Source organism: Rhinolophus hipposideros (assembly GCF_964194185.1).
Source record: "Rhinolophus hipposideros genome assembly, chromosome: 19".
NCBI classification, from domain to species: domain Eukaryota; kingdom Metazoa; phylum Chordata; class Mammalia; order Chiroptera; family Rhinolophidae; genus Rhinolophus; species Rhinolophus hipposideros.
Genome location: NC_138065.1, coordinates 6,471,579 through 6,489,403, shown reverse-complemented (window position 1 = coordinate 6,489,403; position 17,825 = coordinate 6,471,579). Strand labels below are relative to the sequence as shown.

Here is a 17,825-nt window from a genome sequence, read left to right as displayed (position 1 = left end):
AGAGTGACTTGTCCACATTTGCACAGCTAGCTGGAAGAAGAATTAGAAACAGATAAAATTCAAAACGGAAATCGTGAAGTGCTGAAATGGCTGTTGAGATTGTGAGATCACGGCCTATCACATTAGCCTTTAAAATGAGGAAGGGGACTCTGAGCTGACTGCTGGGGGACAGGGCAGGATTGGGACACATGAGGGAACAGTGAGACACCTCAGTAGTTCAACTAAGGAAAATGAGACTGTTAAATCACCATGAGAAAAATGAGCATGCTGAATTGGTTTTCCGGGAGTAGGGTGACTTTCACGCTGGTCTTTTCCTATTGCCTCATCCTACTGTCTGAAAACCACAGGTTGGTTAACGTTCTGGGTACAGCTGTGGCAGTAACTGTAACAGCGTGAACGTGAACCCAAGAGGATCGGACTGAAATGGAAGCCATGAGCTGGGTCTCATTAACATCAGGTTCTAGCTCAGTGAGCCACTGAGCACGTAACAGACACCATTTGGAAGCTACAATAGACCGGGACACAAACAGCCCGCTGTGGCTCTCTCAAGATACCATAAACAAACCATCAATCTGACGGAGTTACAAGGGACTGGGAAGTAAGAGGAGGAGGGGGAAAAAGGAAAAGAAATGATCACTGAGCCTTAGCACTTTGGGAAGAAGAAGTCCTCACCCTCCCTAGTCATCTCTCAACTGTGAAGTGTGTGGGAAAAACTTTTATCACATCAATGGCCCCGTTAAGGGTCAACTCTCATTGCAACAACAATCACCGCATGAGAACATATATAAAAAGAGCATGGCTGGCCCTCGCCCTGACCCTGCTACCTCCTCTTCTAGGGTTAAAGCAAGAGAATTCGGTCTCCAATGCAGCCGTCCAACCGACAGTTACCCAAGCTCCTGAGATGCGGAATTTCATCTCTCTACATCATAGCAGACCTCTGTCCTATAAAACCTTCTCCTCCAAACACTGGGGATTTTCCACTCCGCTGCTGAAGTGAACGAACAGAGGACAAGCTGACTCTACTGCCTGCTGGGACTCAAGCGGGTTGAAACATTCTGTATAAACACTGGTCTCATGAGAGAATACGTGTGTGCACACACACGCAAGCACATGATTGAGTAGACGAGGCCTGGGGTATGCAGTGGTTAAGGGGATCATGGAGGGGTGGGGGATACACGTTTGGAGAAACGCAAGCATCTCACGGAATGGTCCCACTAATGCCAGATGCCATCATCTTTTTCCAGACGCCTCCAAAGCCTGGTTCCCCTGTATCCTGGTCAATATATTTCCTAAAGAGTCACCCCCGGAGTGGTGTGGTTTGTGCCATTTGTCTGTTCAAATCTTTTGATGACTTCCATTACACTAAGGATAAAATTCTAAATCCTAGCCATGTTTCCTGACTACCTCCCTAGGTTCACCTTTTGAAACGCCATTAGCTCTAGTCAGTCTGGCTTTTTTTTTCCTTCTTTTTTCATTTCTGAATATGATCACAATCTTTCTTCCCATTGGGGTCTTTGCACATGCTGTTCCCTGTGCCTGGAACATTTTTACCCCCACCTTTCCCTAATTCTTAACTCACTGTCCACAGATGAAATATTACCTTCTCAATGAGACCTTGCACACCTACCCCAAACTCAATTATTTTTGCTTGTTAGTATGCTCTCCTAATAACCTTTACTTTTCCCGAAGGCATTTATTACAGTTCAAAATTTACACATAATCATATGATTTATGTCTGTGTTCCTTGCTAAACTGTATGTTCCACGAAGAAACAGGTGGTAGCTTTTTACTTCGTCAGTGGCTCCCCAGCACCTTAGCAGTGTCCAGCTAATAATATTTCTTCAGAAGTATTCAAAAATATTTGTTAAACAATGGTTTATCTGCTCCTGTGTTCTCTTGGGGTTGGAGTCATCCTAAGCCCCATAATCACCCCTCAGTTCATCTCCCTCATTCCTCAGGGTGTCTCTGTTCTATTCAGACTCCCAACATTTCCATCGTCCCCTTGTCTACATCCAGCCATCAAGACACAAAACTTTTCATTCCACCGCCTCCTTAGCTGCTGAACTCCATCTCATTTGTACCACAAATTCATCCTGCCTTTTGACCCCAATCCTTCAACTATGTCTCAAGGGTGACTCTACATTGTGATGGGTGCCTTCCTTCTTCAACTGAAACCTAAGATTTCCCTAAAGACCATATTCCAGTCAACCCTCTTCAACAGAAGTCCTCCTCTTCCAATCGCCTCCATCTGCACGAAGGTAAACAGGCAGAGAATCCATTTTTTCTTTACTCCCTAGTGTTGCTACTGCCTTTAAACAGTAAAATTCATTTGTTAAGCTATTTCTAAGTACCAGACCCTGTGATAAGTGTTTACACTGATTACCAAATCTTCCCCTACAATTGGTGTCGTTTTCCAGATGCAGCACAGATCTGGTCCACACTGAGGAAAGACACTGAAATATCTCAGGCAGGTAAGAAGAAGAGAACCCAACAACAGCCCTAAATTTGGAGGGTTGAAGGTGGGAAATATAATAATCCAACTCATTCATTCATTCATTCACTTGTTTAACAAACACGTATATTCTATGTGTCGGGTCCTAAGCGAGACACACTGAGATGACAGTGGCAAACAAAACAGTTGTGGCTTCTACGCTGCAGAACTTATAGACAAATATGGGTTTTAGAATCAAGCAAACAATTATAATAGAGGATGATAAGTGCCCTAATAGAAACATCTTGATTGGGAGCACAGAGTAGGAGAACAGAGAAGAACTATGTTCTGCAGGTCCAATTGAAGATGGTATGTTTCATTGCAAGCCACAATTATGGGACCCAGTGACATCCCATATCAAAGCAGTGTGACAATTCAATTTCTTGTGACAATTCATTTTCCTACACACTACCCCTTCAAACCACCTAAGTCTGCATTAACAATAATCTTTCGTTCAAACATTAATAGCAATGGCAGCATTTGGCTCCATATTCTAAGATCACAGGGTCTCCTGCTTTAACTATTTCTCAAGTTCTTTTTTCCACTGCTATGTAATCCAAACTCAGATGAGCCCCTAGTGCCAGAGATTGCATGGATCTGTAAAACAGAGATAAGCACAACTAAATACCTCGGGAACAGACTCAGAAGTATACCATGCCATGCTTAAAGTCAGAATAACCTGCATGATTATTCTGAAGCTGAATGAACTTTAAATTATTGTTAGAGAGACTTTATATGCTAACCAGGTTGTGTAGAGTGGGTATGTGAGACAGCGTGTGTAGGGAAGGGGGGTACTTCAGGCAGAAGGAAGTGTCTGCGTATAAGTTTGAATAGAAGAGAGAACATGGCTCATTTGAGGCAATGAAAAAAAAAATCAGGGTGGTCATACAAGGTGTGTGTTGGGAGATATGGCCGGAGAGGAAGTTAGACGTAGGGCCAGAGACAGGGAGGACCCAGGGAAGCGTTTTAAGGGAAGAACCAGCCCGATCCAATCCGTGTCTCAGAAAGCCCACTCTGCTGCTGTGGGGAGAACGGACTGAACTCCATCTCACCCCTCCAGGTTAACAGCAACTTAAAGCACTGGGAAGTCCGTCCCTGGGCTCCTGTGGTTGCCATAGCAACGAGAAAGTCTTCAGTGCATCTGGGGCAAATTCCGGATGCAGCAGCATCAAAGCACATCCAGGCTCAGTCACTATGGAGAGCAATGGACGCTGTGCCAACGCTGGACGTTCAGAAAGCTGACCCCTGGCACAGAGGCTTCTCCACACAGAGAAGAAAATGGTGCCAAGCTTCAGTCCCCCTGCTGGGAGGCCCACACTCTGCTTCTTTCCTCACCTCCTTGGGTTGCTGGGCTGTTAAACCAGTTTACATAAAGAGTCCCTCATCTCAGTGGGAGAAAAACTCTGCAGCAGGGGTTTCATACAGAATCAACCTACTCTACTTATGGGCAAGCAGTTACTATGAGCAGAATAAGTAAAATGGGGGAGAAAATGGCACCTATTAAAACATCCTGCAATTATAAAAGATGGGGAACAGACCACTGAAGATGCAGACAAAGAGCATACTTGTGAAAATATTTGCTTCCAGAAATGAAAACAGTTTAGAAAGAACTGGTTGTGTGCTCTCAAGAAATTTAGACGCATGTAGGTTCTAAAAAAAAATGGAAAAGAATATTGGACATCAGACTGAAGAAAGGAGGCAGGAGGAGAGACAGGCAAAAAGGGAGACGACATAGATACAATGAGTAAATATTATAATAAAATAAAATGCAGTTCAAATAAAAACCAGAATTGGAAGTTATAAAGAACAAAACTGACAATGAAGGAAAACAAATCAGTGTTATGAAGGAAAAGCTCAAGAAGCTGGCATAAATTGCAAGGGAGAAAACAGGCAAATTAAAATAGTGAGGAGAGAAAGTTGGAGCTCGGAAAGAATGAAGACCGAATGAAAAGGTAACAGGTGTTCCCGAAAACACAAAAACAAATGAAAAACAAAATATTTTCTTTGGTGAGAACAGACCTAAGTGTGCAAATCCAAAGGGCTCAAAAAATATTAGGATAAAAAAACAATAGAAAATATACCTTTACCAACATTGGTTAAAGATTTGATTTGAGAGAGAAGAGAAAGAGATAGAGACGGACTTGCCTGACATTGAACTTCCCCATAATACTCACAACAAAAAGCAAAGGAACAATGTCTAGAAACTTGATAAGATTAATTTGTGACCCAATAATTCAATATCTAGACAAGATGCCATTTGTGTATAAAGGCAACGAAATCAAAAGATATTTTTCAAATATCCAAGAGGTCTGAAGATAGGCCAACATGTACCTTTTCTGGAAAAAAAAATATGCAAAGATGTACTCATTTGATTGAAAAACTAAATGAAAATTAAGAACTCAGGAATGAAAAGGTTGTGATATAAATGTACTGGTATTTAACACAAAACAAGTTACGCATAGAACTTTAGTCTATAGAACTAAAATACTATAAATTAGATTATAAAACAGTGTAAATATTAAGAATAAATTCAAAAGAACGTGCATAAAATCTTTAAATTCAATAATAATAATGCAATAATACGAATTTTTAGATCCCAGGTCATACAAACTGTGGAGTGAAGAGAAGATATAAGAGAGGTAAAAGCATGCTTATTTCTCATCTTACAGAAAAGACAATTAGTACATGCAGTTTCATTTTTGACACTTTTTAAAAAGTATATAGAGGGATTCAAATCCAAATTTTGCTAAACATGTATACCTTGCAAAGAACTAAATACTATATGAAATCACTTCACCTCTATCTATTGTCCTCATGGACCAATTTCCACTTCCTTGAATGACTTAAGCACATGGCTTATGTTCTCATTCTTTCCTTTCCCATCTCCCATCAACTAAACATCTGGATTGAGGACCAAGAAGGTCATCTGAGCCAAGAGCTCTTACTTTTCTCGACTCAACAGACCTCCACACCCACAAACATACTCACACTCTGGATCTCATTATGAGACATTCAGTGTTCCAATTCCAAGATCTCAAACTTGGTATTTCCATTTTCTGACTATAATTTCCCATCTCCCTCCTTTCCCGTTCCCAACAATCATTTCACCTAATTTATCCCCCACTGAAACTTGTAAAAGCAAACCTCTCCTAAATCACCCAGTTCAGTAACCAACCCCCTTCTAACTGCTTTAACTCTGACTCCGGGCTAAGGGTCTATGGTCAGTCACATGAATGACATTTCTGTTCCCCATGGATCTGCCCCTCTCCCCTTTTTAGCAGTCCCCCTTGCAATCTGGCCGTCTTCTCTCCTTTCCCTTGAAACTACATTTTAGAAGACTTTCAATGACTTCAAAAACTCTGATTCATTCTTTGCAGTTATTCTTATTTGAGTGTCCTGCTTGTCATCCATTCAATAACCACCATTTGTTAAAATCAGTCCTGGGAATGGCAAAATAAGTAAGACCAGTTCCCAGTCCTCCAGAGGCTGAGAATCTACCAGGCAAGGCAAGCATATAAACCTGCAAGAGCGGAAAGATGCTACAGGTGCTACATTTGAGGCATGTAGTCTTGCGTTAAGCGTACGATCTTAAAATGTACCCCCTGACGCAGGCAGTGATGTTATCTATAATGGCAGAGCTTCTTGCCAGTTCTCACACATCCCCTTTTCTCACCTTCCTTTTCTGGATCCCTTTCCTCATCCATTTTCTTAAGTGTGGACATTTCTCACAACTCTGTTCTTCTTACCACACACACTTTCCCTTACAGACTTGATACCTTCCCAAGGCAACCAAAAGCAAGACTCAAATTCTGAGTCTCTAGCCCCTACCTGTATTCTGACCGCCTGGGTCTTACTGCTGAATGTTTTCATTTGGAAAACTCACCTCAAAATCACCATCAACTCTAGCCCATTTCTCTATGTCTGTCAATAGCTCCCACATTCCCGCATACTCAGATTCAAAACAGAAGTTGTCTCTTCTCAATCTCCCCTCTCACCCAGCCAAATACTCGGATGGTCCCCCATTCCCATCCATCCTTCTTTCAAACTCACGTGCATTTATACTTTCTACCTCCTATTGTGGTTATGTGCAATTTTTTTATTTCTGCCTAGTGAATTTGATTATTCTTTGAAGAAACATAGGAATTTATATATGAGGTATGATTAAAAAATATGGTGAATGTTTAAATAAAAAAATTATCATAGTGAAAGACACATTGCTGTTAATTCCCCTTAAAATGCTCCCCCTCGCTTCGAACACACACATCCCATCGTTCTTGCCACTTTCTGAGGCAGTTCTGGAAGTCCTCTTTTGTGAGTGTCTTTAGTTGCGCTGTCGTGGCTGCCTCAATGTCCTGACTAGATTCAAAACATTTCCCTTTAATGGTCATTTTTACTTTGAGGAAGAGCCAGAAGTCACACAGTGCCAGATCTGATGAATAAGGTGGATGAGGACTCATCGTAATGTTTTTGTTTGACAGAAATTGCCATATACCAGAAGTGATGTGGGACATGGAACATTGTCATGATGGAGGATGAAACCATTTGCCCATTTCATGCTAATGCGTTGTTCATGACCCATGATTTATGGCACACTTTAAAACACACCTTCTCTCAACCATACCTCACACCCAACTGACTGCACGGAACAAGTTGAAAGTTGTCACACACTGTTTCTTCCACTCCCATACTGAAGATCCCTGCCATTCTGTTGGATGGCACTCAGCAGCAGCATTCACTGTTTTTCTTGATCACACCTTGGTTTTTCTCCTTTGTGTCTCTTATAGCATCCAGCATGGTATACTGAATATAACATTTATGCAATAAATGCCTATTATTGAAGTTACCTCACAACCCTTCTATGGGGGCTTGAAAAGCCATGAGTGAAACTGGATCATGCCTGGAATGTAGCTAAAGCCAGCCACAGAATCATGGGCCAGGGCAGGAAAGACCCCTCAGCCTCACCTCCTGCATTTGGTGGAGGGCTACACTAACCACTCACCCCTGTCCCCACCCACACAACCACTAATCAGTTCTGAGACCTCTGGGATGATGGTGCTGCAGGTTAGCACTCTGACAGTCTGCCTAACTGAGAGCAAAGTGAAATCGGGGATCGGGGAGCAGGATTCCAGAAAACAGGCTTATTATCAAGCCCTCATAACCGAGTTGACAGCAGAGAAACTGAAATGGGAGATGCATTTTCCCATTCCCCCATGCAGAATGCAAATGAGAACACTTTTGCAATCCTGGATATAATTAAATAGTTTCCACTCTCAACCAAAAAGCTCCATTCCTATAGGATTAAACAAACAAACAAACAAACAAAACACGCAAAAAAGTGGTTGTGAGAAAAGCCTCATCCTAGAGAATAGCTGATAACCAACTAGAGGCTAGATTGAAATGGGGCATTTAGTTCAAAATCCAAATACCACCATGAAAGGACTCCATTCCCAGGCAAAAGGAGCTCAAGCACCATCTCTGGCAGGATGTACTTGGTGATTCATGCCAAAAATTTTTACTGAATTTGGAGCAACAAGCAGCAAAGGGAATCTTAAGCCACTCTTTAGGCTCATCAAGTTATAAGGGAGAGCTGAGAGAAAATGTGGTTGGTTTTATTTGACTCATGTCCACCTAACTTCCATTGTTCACTTCTGCTTAGTGTCCCAAAACACTATTCTAAGCCCAAGCTGAAATTACATTTCTGGGTTAAGAACAAGCACAGGAAAATAAATCACGTCTGCCCTAGGAGTGAACCCAAAACCAAAAGCTGCCAGAGAGGAATTTGTGAGTGGAGCTTAGAGAGGCAATTTTAATTCTGAAGGAAATGAACCTTTAAAAAGAAAATTCAAATAACAGTCTACGTAGACAAAACATTAATCTACACTGCTTTAATTAATTTGGGGGCCTTTTATAACTTTTTGTTGTTGTTTCTCAAGTGGGTATCTGCCAGAGCAGAACTTCTCTCCTAAGATGGCTTGGGGCCAAACACAGTAACAGTAAAAACATTTGTGCTCAGGCGTCATCCAATGCTTAGGTACACTTCCATTTTGTACAGGAACGTATCTCTATAACAAGATCCCAATAAAAAAGGAAAACATTTGTCTGACCCAGCACCCTTTCTTTCTTCCAGTAGGCTTCCACTCATCCAGAAAAGTGGTAGGAGCTGAAGGCACACAGGAATACTGTTCTAGATAGCCATGTCAGGTAAAGAGGCCTTTGTTGGACTAGAAAACAGCTCTGTCCACACCAGAACAAGACCACCATGCTTTCCTCTAGTGAGGCCAACACGAGACCCCCTGTATGGAGAGCTACACGTCCACCCTTGTCCCCCACCCCAGCGTCAGAGCGTAGGCGCCCACACAGTAGCAGCAATACCTATCGACCATCTTTGCATCTAAAGGACTGTTGTCCGATAGAAATGTCGTAAGAGACACAGGGACAGCACTTAAAAATGGGAAAAAGAAACTGGTAAAATTAACTTTAATACTGTGTTTTATTTAACTCAGCGTAGCTAAAACATCCTTTTAGCATCTAATATTTAAAACATGACTGACACATTTTACGATTTTTGTTTTTGTTTTTTCCATACTACCTCTTCAAAATCCGGCATTGTACAGCTGTGGCTCATCTCAGTTCAGACCAGTCACATTTCAGGTGCTGGAATCTGCTACATGACAATTGTTTGCTGAGGAAATGAAACACTCGAAAAGCTCTTTATTGCAGCATTTATTCGCCCAAAACCCCAATAAAGTAACTAACAGATATTAGTCCCATGAAAGGCAAATAAAGCCTTTCAAAAAAAAGGATGCTGACTCATTTACCTCAAATCAAACCATAAATAGACTGGGAAAAAAGTCTGGTCATCCTGAAGTCCAGAACTCGCTAAAAAAGACCAAGCCATAAAATAACACGGTATCCATCAGGCTCTTCTCATTAAAAATGTGCCAAATTGCCACATCTCCACTTATTACAAATTGATACCTAGTTTTTCCAGCTACAGAACCTCATCCATTCTTTTTCAGCTACCTGGCAACTTCATTTCCTCTCCTAGTAGCCAACTCTAACCCTTCCTTTTCTATTTTGTCAAAAGCCAGATCAAGCAGTTCATGCTTCCACTCTACAGCTGGAAACTGCAAGGAGAATTCAAACAAAGTTGTAATAAGGCTCTTAGGTATAGTGAGAAAACCACCAGACTGAATATAAAACAGTCACTTAATAGTAACTTCTTATCTCAAAGTAACCAGGTAAATTTTTAAAAAGGAAAAAAAACCCAAAGAGTAAATCACCATATTCTAGAACAATATAACTATAAATTGAAATTTCAATCAATTAAAAAGTTCAATCATTCAAAGTCCTTAAAATATATATATTAAAAAGACAACCAATTTTACAGGAAAAAGACCATAGACTCAGAGTTCAATAAGCCCCGATTCAAATGCTAACCTAACCACCACGTGCCTTGAGTAAACTGTTTAACCCTTCTGAATATCTATCATCATCTGTAAAAAGGATATTTAATAAACTCTACCCCAATACAGTTCTTACAAAGATCACACAAAACAAAACACTGTAATTAGCACCATATTTGGGTGTTAATAAACATTAGTTAACTTCCAGCCTCCAGCCCCATTCATTTCTTTAATTTGTATAAAGCAGAAAATACTAATCGGAATTTACAGCTCTAATATCAGTAGAAACAGGAACCCTGCGACGCAAAGTTTTCTTTCTATTCCTCTCAGAATGGGCTGGGGGCTGGGATGGTAAATAGCTCAGCTACATGCTACTGAGAACAAAAGTGTGCAAAGAGCTCTCGTAACCAGTGTCATCAACCGTTCAACCACCCCACGACTCGGTACTTCCCTCACCCCAAGCATATAATAATGCCAGTATTAATATGGTGAGCATCACCTCAGAGGAATGTATGGGGTAATAAGTGAGCCCAGAGGAGAACACTTAGCTCGGCCTGCAGAGAGGTTATGGAAGGCTTCCTGGAGGTAACCACTTCATCGGAGCCAGGCAGGCAAACATGCCGAGGACGATAGGGAGAGGAGTGGAGAAGGGAAATCTAGAGAAAAGGGACGGTGTGAATGGAGACACAGGGTGAACTGGGAACTGTTCTTATTGCTGGAATATGAAGTGCTGTTGGGTGCACATGAGAAGAAGAGCAGACAGGGCTGAGGCCAGGAAGGACTTCATTTATATGCAGTGGAAGAAGCTTGGACGTTCTCCTGTTGGTGATGGGGATAATAAAAGATAAGGTTGTCACTGGAAATCAAAGATTTGGCGCGAGTGAAATAGAGGAAGGAAACCTGTGGTGGGAAACCAAAGACCAAGGGCTACTTTGAATGACAGCAGAACAAAAGAAATAAATATCGCCACACTGAACTTATCCATCATTTCTGCCATCCTTGCTAGAAAACACGAGAATACATGGAGAACGAAAAATCTTAGAAGGACTTTCACAGAAAACAAGTCATTTACTAAACATCCTCAGGGAAGAAATTTTGGCAAACTATCATTTCACTGGGAAAGTGTCCCCCAAGATTGAGCCTTCGTGATTAATATCAAAGCAGGAAATTGACTGTGGCATCAAAGAAAAATCAGCAATGAAATCATAATATCGTTTCACCTTGATTGCCAGCAGAAGCTTTAGTGCCACACAGAGCCACTCTCCCGCAGGGCAAGGGAGAGATTAGAATGGAGCCAAGTTCCTAACAAGTATCTTATCCCACTCAATACCACGGTGAGCATCATTAAAAAGAGAAAAATTCCAATCTTCTCAGTTATTATTTGTCATGAAGTAACGACACAGTCATTTTTAAGTTGGGAGAGAAAAAAAAAAAGCCTCTGGAAAATCTACCAGAGAAATGGCAAATGATAAAGAGAGAACATGACAGAAAGAGCAGAGCGTTGGGAGTGAGGTCCGAGGATCCAGAGACCCAGAAGAAATTCTAGGGGAAGTCCAATTCTAGGGAAACCCGGTGGGAAAGTATGAAAAAGGACAGTTTGGGGATTAAAAGGCAGAAATGTGTGCCCTTCTAGGAAATAAGGTTATTGAAGCTTTAAACCTTTTTAATCTTTTTTATTCACTGTCTACAACTCTAAAAAGTACTCAAAATAATTAGCTGCTGCCCATGAGGGAAAGCAACCCAGAGATACGAAAGTACCCCAGTAGGACTGGTAACCATCCAATATCAAGGCTTCTCAGCTAGGCAAAACCCATCACTGGTACTGCAGTTTCTTCCTCGTAACATAACTAATTCTTGGCTTTCCACATTAAATCAATCAAGTCCTCTCAAAAAGGCTCATTTCTTAATCACTTAACCAGCTCTTAATTGTCTCCACTTTCAGTTGGATAAATAAACAGAAATTGGAACCAAGTGTCTGCATAAAATCACTTAACTTTCAAACAGAAGTGGAAAATCTGCCTAAGACAACATCAGAAACTTCCAAGCGGTTGTAAAATGAAGCAAGGCTACTCTTCTAATGTCAGAAGTAGAAAAATCTATTTGTGCCCTATGTGCAAAAAAGGGACACAGAAAAGGCAAGAAATAGAAATGGAGATGGGTATCATAAAAATATTGTCATCAGGAGTACCTGCCCAGGCCTTTGCCTCATTATGGGACATGACAATAAGACGAGAGAGAGTTCTGTCTGAACAAACAACAAGCTCTAAACTCTTGCAGTCTCTATAACTTATTTATTTTTTCAGCTGAGGAAGAAAGAGGACTATTCTAATAGCCTTTTCATCTAATGATGAGTATTCTTTGATACTATACCAAAACTTGATAAGTTCTTGCTGCTTCTTTTCCCCCAGCTTGACTGAGATATATTTGACATACAACACTGTGTAAGTTTAAGGCACACAACATGATTGGAGACACGTATATGTTGCAAAATAATCACCACAATAAGTTTAGGTAACACATTCATTCCCTCACCTGGTTACCATTTGTGTGTGTGTGTGTGTGTGTGTGTGTGTGTGTGTGGTGAGAACATTTGTATTTTCACATTTAAGTATGCTCCTTTCCTCTCAAATATTTATTAAGCATCTACTATGGTCCAGGGAATGTTCTAGCTGCTTTGCCCAGATAACTGCAGTCTGTCTATAACTCGTCTCTCACATCTGCCACACGGTGCCGAGTTCAGAGCAGCTGCCCCAGTGCACAAAGGAGAACATACAGGGTTAGCACAACCCCCTGTGACATAGCACAGAGACGCTCGCAGAAGGTGCCCACTTCAGGAACAGCCTGCCTCTGGGGACCAATCCATGCCCCGCTCTGGTCGCTGCCCGCACTGTACTTACCTGTCCATTGAGGGGGGCAGCGGCAGTTGTAGGTATTGACCCCATCCACACAAACGCCTCCATTCTGACACCTGTGGTTGGGGCAATCATCGATATTCCGCTCACAGGTGCTCCCTTCAAAACCTGGTAAGAGGAGAGCAAGGAGAAACGGTGAATTCTCACACGGATGCAATGATCTGCTCTTCTCCCACAGGGCATGATCCTCAGAACAGACCTGCTTCATTACTTCGGTTCAATAGCCAGCAGCTGGTCACCCCAATGAAAAAAAAAAATCCCCCCATCTTCTGTCTTCTCTGGCGACCAGCATAGCTAGACAGTTAGAGGAACACATTATGCCCATGGCACGCTTTCACAGTTCCCTCACAAGTATTTCAAAGTGTTTCATAAAATCCCAGTGAAGATAATTCCCTGCTTCTCTACTTGGGATACCTAGTCCCTGGTTCCAGAAAAAAATCGGAGGGGGGTGAGGGGTATTAGATTTACCCCAGCTCCATGCTAAATTAATGAGAAGAACAGATAAAAAATTGTCTAATTAAGTTTACATTCCATTTTTTTTTTTCCCTTCGGATGACTGTTTGGGAAATCTAGGTGGGGGTAGAGGGCGTAAGAAAAATATTAAAGTCTGAAGATATAAGTCAAGTTCCAACCTCACTAGTACCTGGAAGCTATTTAACAGATGGCAAATTCCAGACTCTGAATCAGCTTCCTCGTCTGTAAAATGAGGCTGATTCTCTCTGCCCAGCCCACCTTGCTAGGTTGTTGTAAATGCCACACCATGAGTAAAGTGCACTAGAAATCTAAAAAGCTATCTGAAAACAGGGTGGCATTATTACTAATTAAACGTACCAACCCTTCCACTTCTTCATCCTTCTCTCTATAGCATTGCTTCCTTCCTCTTGATTTTCCCCTTTTATGAAAACTGAAACTAGCACATCAGACTTCACCCCAACTGCCCTCAGTGTGTTCCTGTGTAATTTATACACTGGGCTTTTTCCTTCCTCTGTCCTCGCTACCAAATGCCTTAGCTATTAAAAGAGAAGCCTACCAGCTTTAAAACAAGAGAATGTCACGGAACCTTCTCCTATGCGAAGTAGAGTATGACTAAGTATTTGGCCTCTTCAAAACGTCCCTTAAGACTGCTCTCTCTCACTCAAAACACTTCCTGGGTCTTACACGAGGCACTGGGCTATAGCAGTGAGTAAAAGAGACACAGAGTTCCTGCTTTCGAGGCATCTTCAGCCTGGTGGTTGGGAAAGAAATCCATCCACCTTCCTTTGTTCCTTCCTTACCACAAGCTACTGTGGCATTCTACATCTGCTCTGTTACACTGGAACATGGCAGGTTTCTTTTAATATAGTGGCAGTCATGTAAATAAGCACAAACCAAGTGGTCAAAAAAATTACCCAGAGACCAAAGAAAGATCACTTCATAGGAGGGGGTGGGGTGGTGGTTGAAAGCTTGACTGAAGAGAATTCTGTTTCTCCTGGTATTTGGTACTTAGTCCATTCAAGCAGATGAATCACTAAGTAAACTTGAGAAAGTATGAAAAATTTTTACAGACTCAGAGTTTTAAAAAATGATCACATTACTCACACATCTGTTTAATCCTATGAACCTCTCACAGACAGACTAATGAGTCAGAGACTGGTGAATTGGTTAAGCCCACCACGAACTCTGATAAAGTGAGGGCAAAACTACCCAGAATCACCACGTAGGGGCCCCTGAACAAGAACTGAGGTCTGCATTCCTAGTCTAGTGAGTGCTCTTAGCAGAAACATTCTTTAGAAAAGTTAAAGGTAGAGTTTTAGAGTGTGGGAGGGAAATGGGGCTCCTGCCCCCCCACTGTAGAAGCTGTGTGGTCTGGTGATGATATAGAACTGGTAAGGTCCTCCCCCCGTAACTTGATCTCTCTGGTGATTAAGACTAAATATTATTCACTAGGATGGCAGGGAAGTGAGGAAGTCCCTGAAGCCAAACCATGAGGATTTGAAACTGTGACCCTGAATTTTTATTAGCCAATGCTACAACTAATTGAATTCACCAACCACAGGCAAATGAAGACAACAGAAACATTTTAGCATAATCACAATCTATAAGACATCAAATGTCTTCTTTTTAGGACTGACTGACTATTTCTGAGGTAGTTCTTCTCTGCCAATAGGGAGAGAGGTAGGTGAAAGATTAATTCATGGTGAAAGCATGGCCTCTGAGACCAAACTGCTTAGGTTCAGCTCTTGGCCTTGCCAGACAATACCTGAGTGAACATGAGCAACAGACTTATACCTTTCCTCTCTGGGGGAATTAAGAAGACCTAGCTCAAAGGGCTGTTGTAAAGGTGAAATGATTTAGATATAAAAAGCACTTCATTCAATACATGGTACTGGGACAACTGAATATCGACATGTAAAAGAATAAAGCTGGACCCCTTTCCTCACACCGTACACAAAAATTAACTCAAAATGTAAGAGTTAACATTTAAAAACTCTTAGAAGAAAACACAGGAGTAAATCTCTGTGACTTGGGCTAGACAAAGCTTTCTTAAATATGACCAAAAGCACAAGCAACAAAAGAAAAAATAAAATAGGTGGACTTCATCAAAATTAAAAACATGTGGGTGCCACAGGACACCACCAAGAATGTAAAACACAGTCCACAGAATAGGAGAAAATATTTGCAAATCATACACCTGATAAGAGACTTGTATCTAGGATATATAAAGAACTCTTATAACAACAATAAAAATACAATATACACAATAATAAAAAGGCAAATAACCCAATTTTGCAAAATGGGTATAGGATCTGAATAGAAATTTCTCCAAAGAAGACACACAAATGGCCACTAAGCCCAAGAAAAGATGCTCAACATCATTAGTCCTCAGGGAAATGCAAATCAAAAGCACAGTGAGATATTACTTTGCTCCCACGAAGATGACTATAATCAAAAAGACAGATAATAGCAAGTGTCGGTGAGGATGTGGAGAAATTGGGAACCCTCACAGACTTCAGGTTGGAATGGAAAATAGTGTAGCCTCTTTGGAACACCATCTGGCAGTTCCTGAGGTTAAACAGAGTTGCCATATCACCCAGGAATTCCTCTCCTAAGCACCCTGTTTCCCCAAAAATAAGACCTAGATGGACCATCAGCCCTACTGTGTTTTTTGGAGCAAAACTTACCATTTTTGCTTATTTTACTATAATATAATTAATATTTTTGCTTATTTTACTATAACGTAAGACCAGGTAAGTCCAGGTAAGACCTGGTCTTATAGTAAAATAAGACCGGTCTTATGTCAATTTTTACTCCAAAAGACACGTTGAGCTGATGGTCCGGCTAGGTCTTATTTTCGGGGAAACACAGCATATAATCAAAAGAAATGAAAACATATGTCCACAGAAGGACTTGTACAAGAATGTTCATAGCAGTATTATTCATAATAGCCAAGAAAGTAGAAGCAACCCACATGTCAGTTAATGGATGACTAAATAAAATGTGGTAAATCCAGACAATGGAAGATCATTCAGCCATAAAAAGGAATGAAGTATTGATACAACAACACGGATGAACTTCGAAAACATTAAGTGAAAGAAGCAAATCACAAATGACCACATATTATGTGTTTCCATTGATATGAATTGTCCAGAATAGGCAAATCTATAGAGACGGAACTTAGATTGGTCGTTGCCTAGTGCTTGGAGGGATTCGGGAAGGATGGGGAGTGAATGCTGCGGGGTGCAGGGTTTCTTTTGTAGTGACTAAACGTTCTAAAATGGATCATGGTGATGGTTACACATATCTGCGAATATACTAAATACCAATGAATTCTACACTTTAAAAGAACAAATTATACGGGATGCAAATTATCTCAATAAAGCTCTTACATCAGGAGGAGAAACATGGAACAGTACCTAGTAAATCGTCTACACATATTAGCTAATACTATACATATCAAAGGGATCAAAGCCTTCTTTAGAGATGATCTAGCCGTTGTAAGTTACAGGTGAAGAAGCGGAAAGCCACGTGGCTGACTTATCCAATTTTACACGGCTAGTAGGTAGGAGTCTAAACTACTGAACTAAAAACATTACCCAGTTTCATTCAGTATGCGCTCTGGGACCTCTGAGTTCTCTTTCAATAATCTGAAAGACTGACCTTAGGTCAAAAGTTCCCATGTCTGAGAAAAACTCAGGCCAAATCAGTTCTCCTCCAAAGTTAAGACAGGATTTATGCTTTAAAAATAGAGAGACAGAACTCTTTTTGGAAATGGCTGGTAAATAAATTCTTGCAAGAAAGTCTATCCAAGGGGGAAGGGGTAAGGCTTATATGAATAGGTTACTGAGCAACCACTTCTTAAAAATATATTTAAAGGTTTTAGGGAAAAGGGAAACAGACAAGTCTCCAGACCTGTGGGTGGGACGTGTGTAGCCGACTTACAGAGAGGCTCACGTGACCATACTAAAAGGAATCCACTGCTTTGAGCCAATTCACGGCCTTAAAAGGCCAAAAGGAGAGAAATTAAACTTAGAAGGAACATTTTAAGACAGGGCTGTTATACAACTATGGGCCACGTAACTGATAAATGATGACAGTAAAGGTGGGGGGCAGAAGAGTCTTGAGTGTACCATCCCACACACAGAATAGCATGTCTCAAGAGAGCATCCATATCTTTCCATTTTCAGACCCTGGGAGGTGCGAGAGTGGAAAGGTTTGGTGGCGAGGCACAAAGAAGAGAGCAGAAAGGGGATTCTCTCAGGCCAGGCTGAAAGTCCTTAGGAAAATCTTCCGTACGCCCGGATGAAAGAGTGAGGAAAAACCCAAGGATACCTGGAATGGGACAAAGGTAAAAGCAGACACTACAAGGGTACTTCCCGCCCCCCCCCCCCACCTCCTGGGAGAAGCCTATCACAAAAGCAAACTGGTCCCATCTCTGTCCAACTGACTTTCTTGGCAAACATCCTCTGAATCAGCCCAGAGAAGCTCACTGACCCCCATGACGGACCCATGTACCCGCCGCCCCCCCTCAGCCCCACC

At 41.4% G+C, this 17,825-nt stretch overlaps 1 protein-coding gene across 1 annotated transcript in view; it reads right to left on the bottom strand.

Moving 5' to 3' along the window:
• The window catches only part of NOTCH2 (notch receptor 2), a 147,850-nt gene that overhangs the window by 60,310 nt on the left and 69,715 nt on the right, over nucleotides 1–17,825 (bottom strand). Inside the window, exon 5 of the mRNA XM_081026861.1 lies at nucleotides 12,795–12,917. Within this exon, the coding sequence (XP_080882987.1) occupies nucleotides 12,795–12,917 (123 nt within the window). The remainder of the gene's footprint in view (nucleotides 1–12,794; nucleotides 12,918–17,825) is intronic.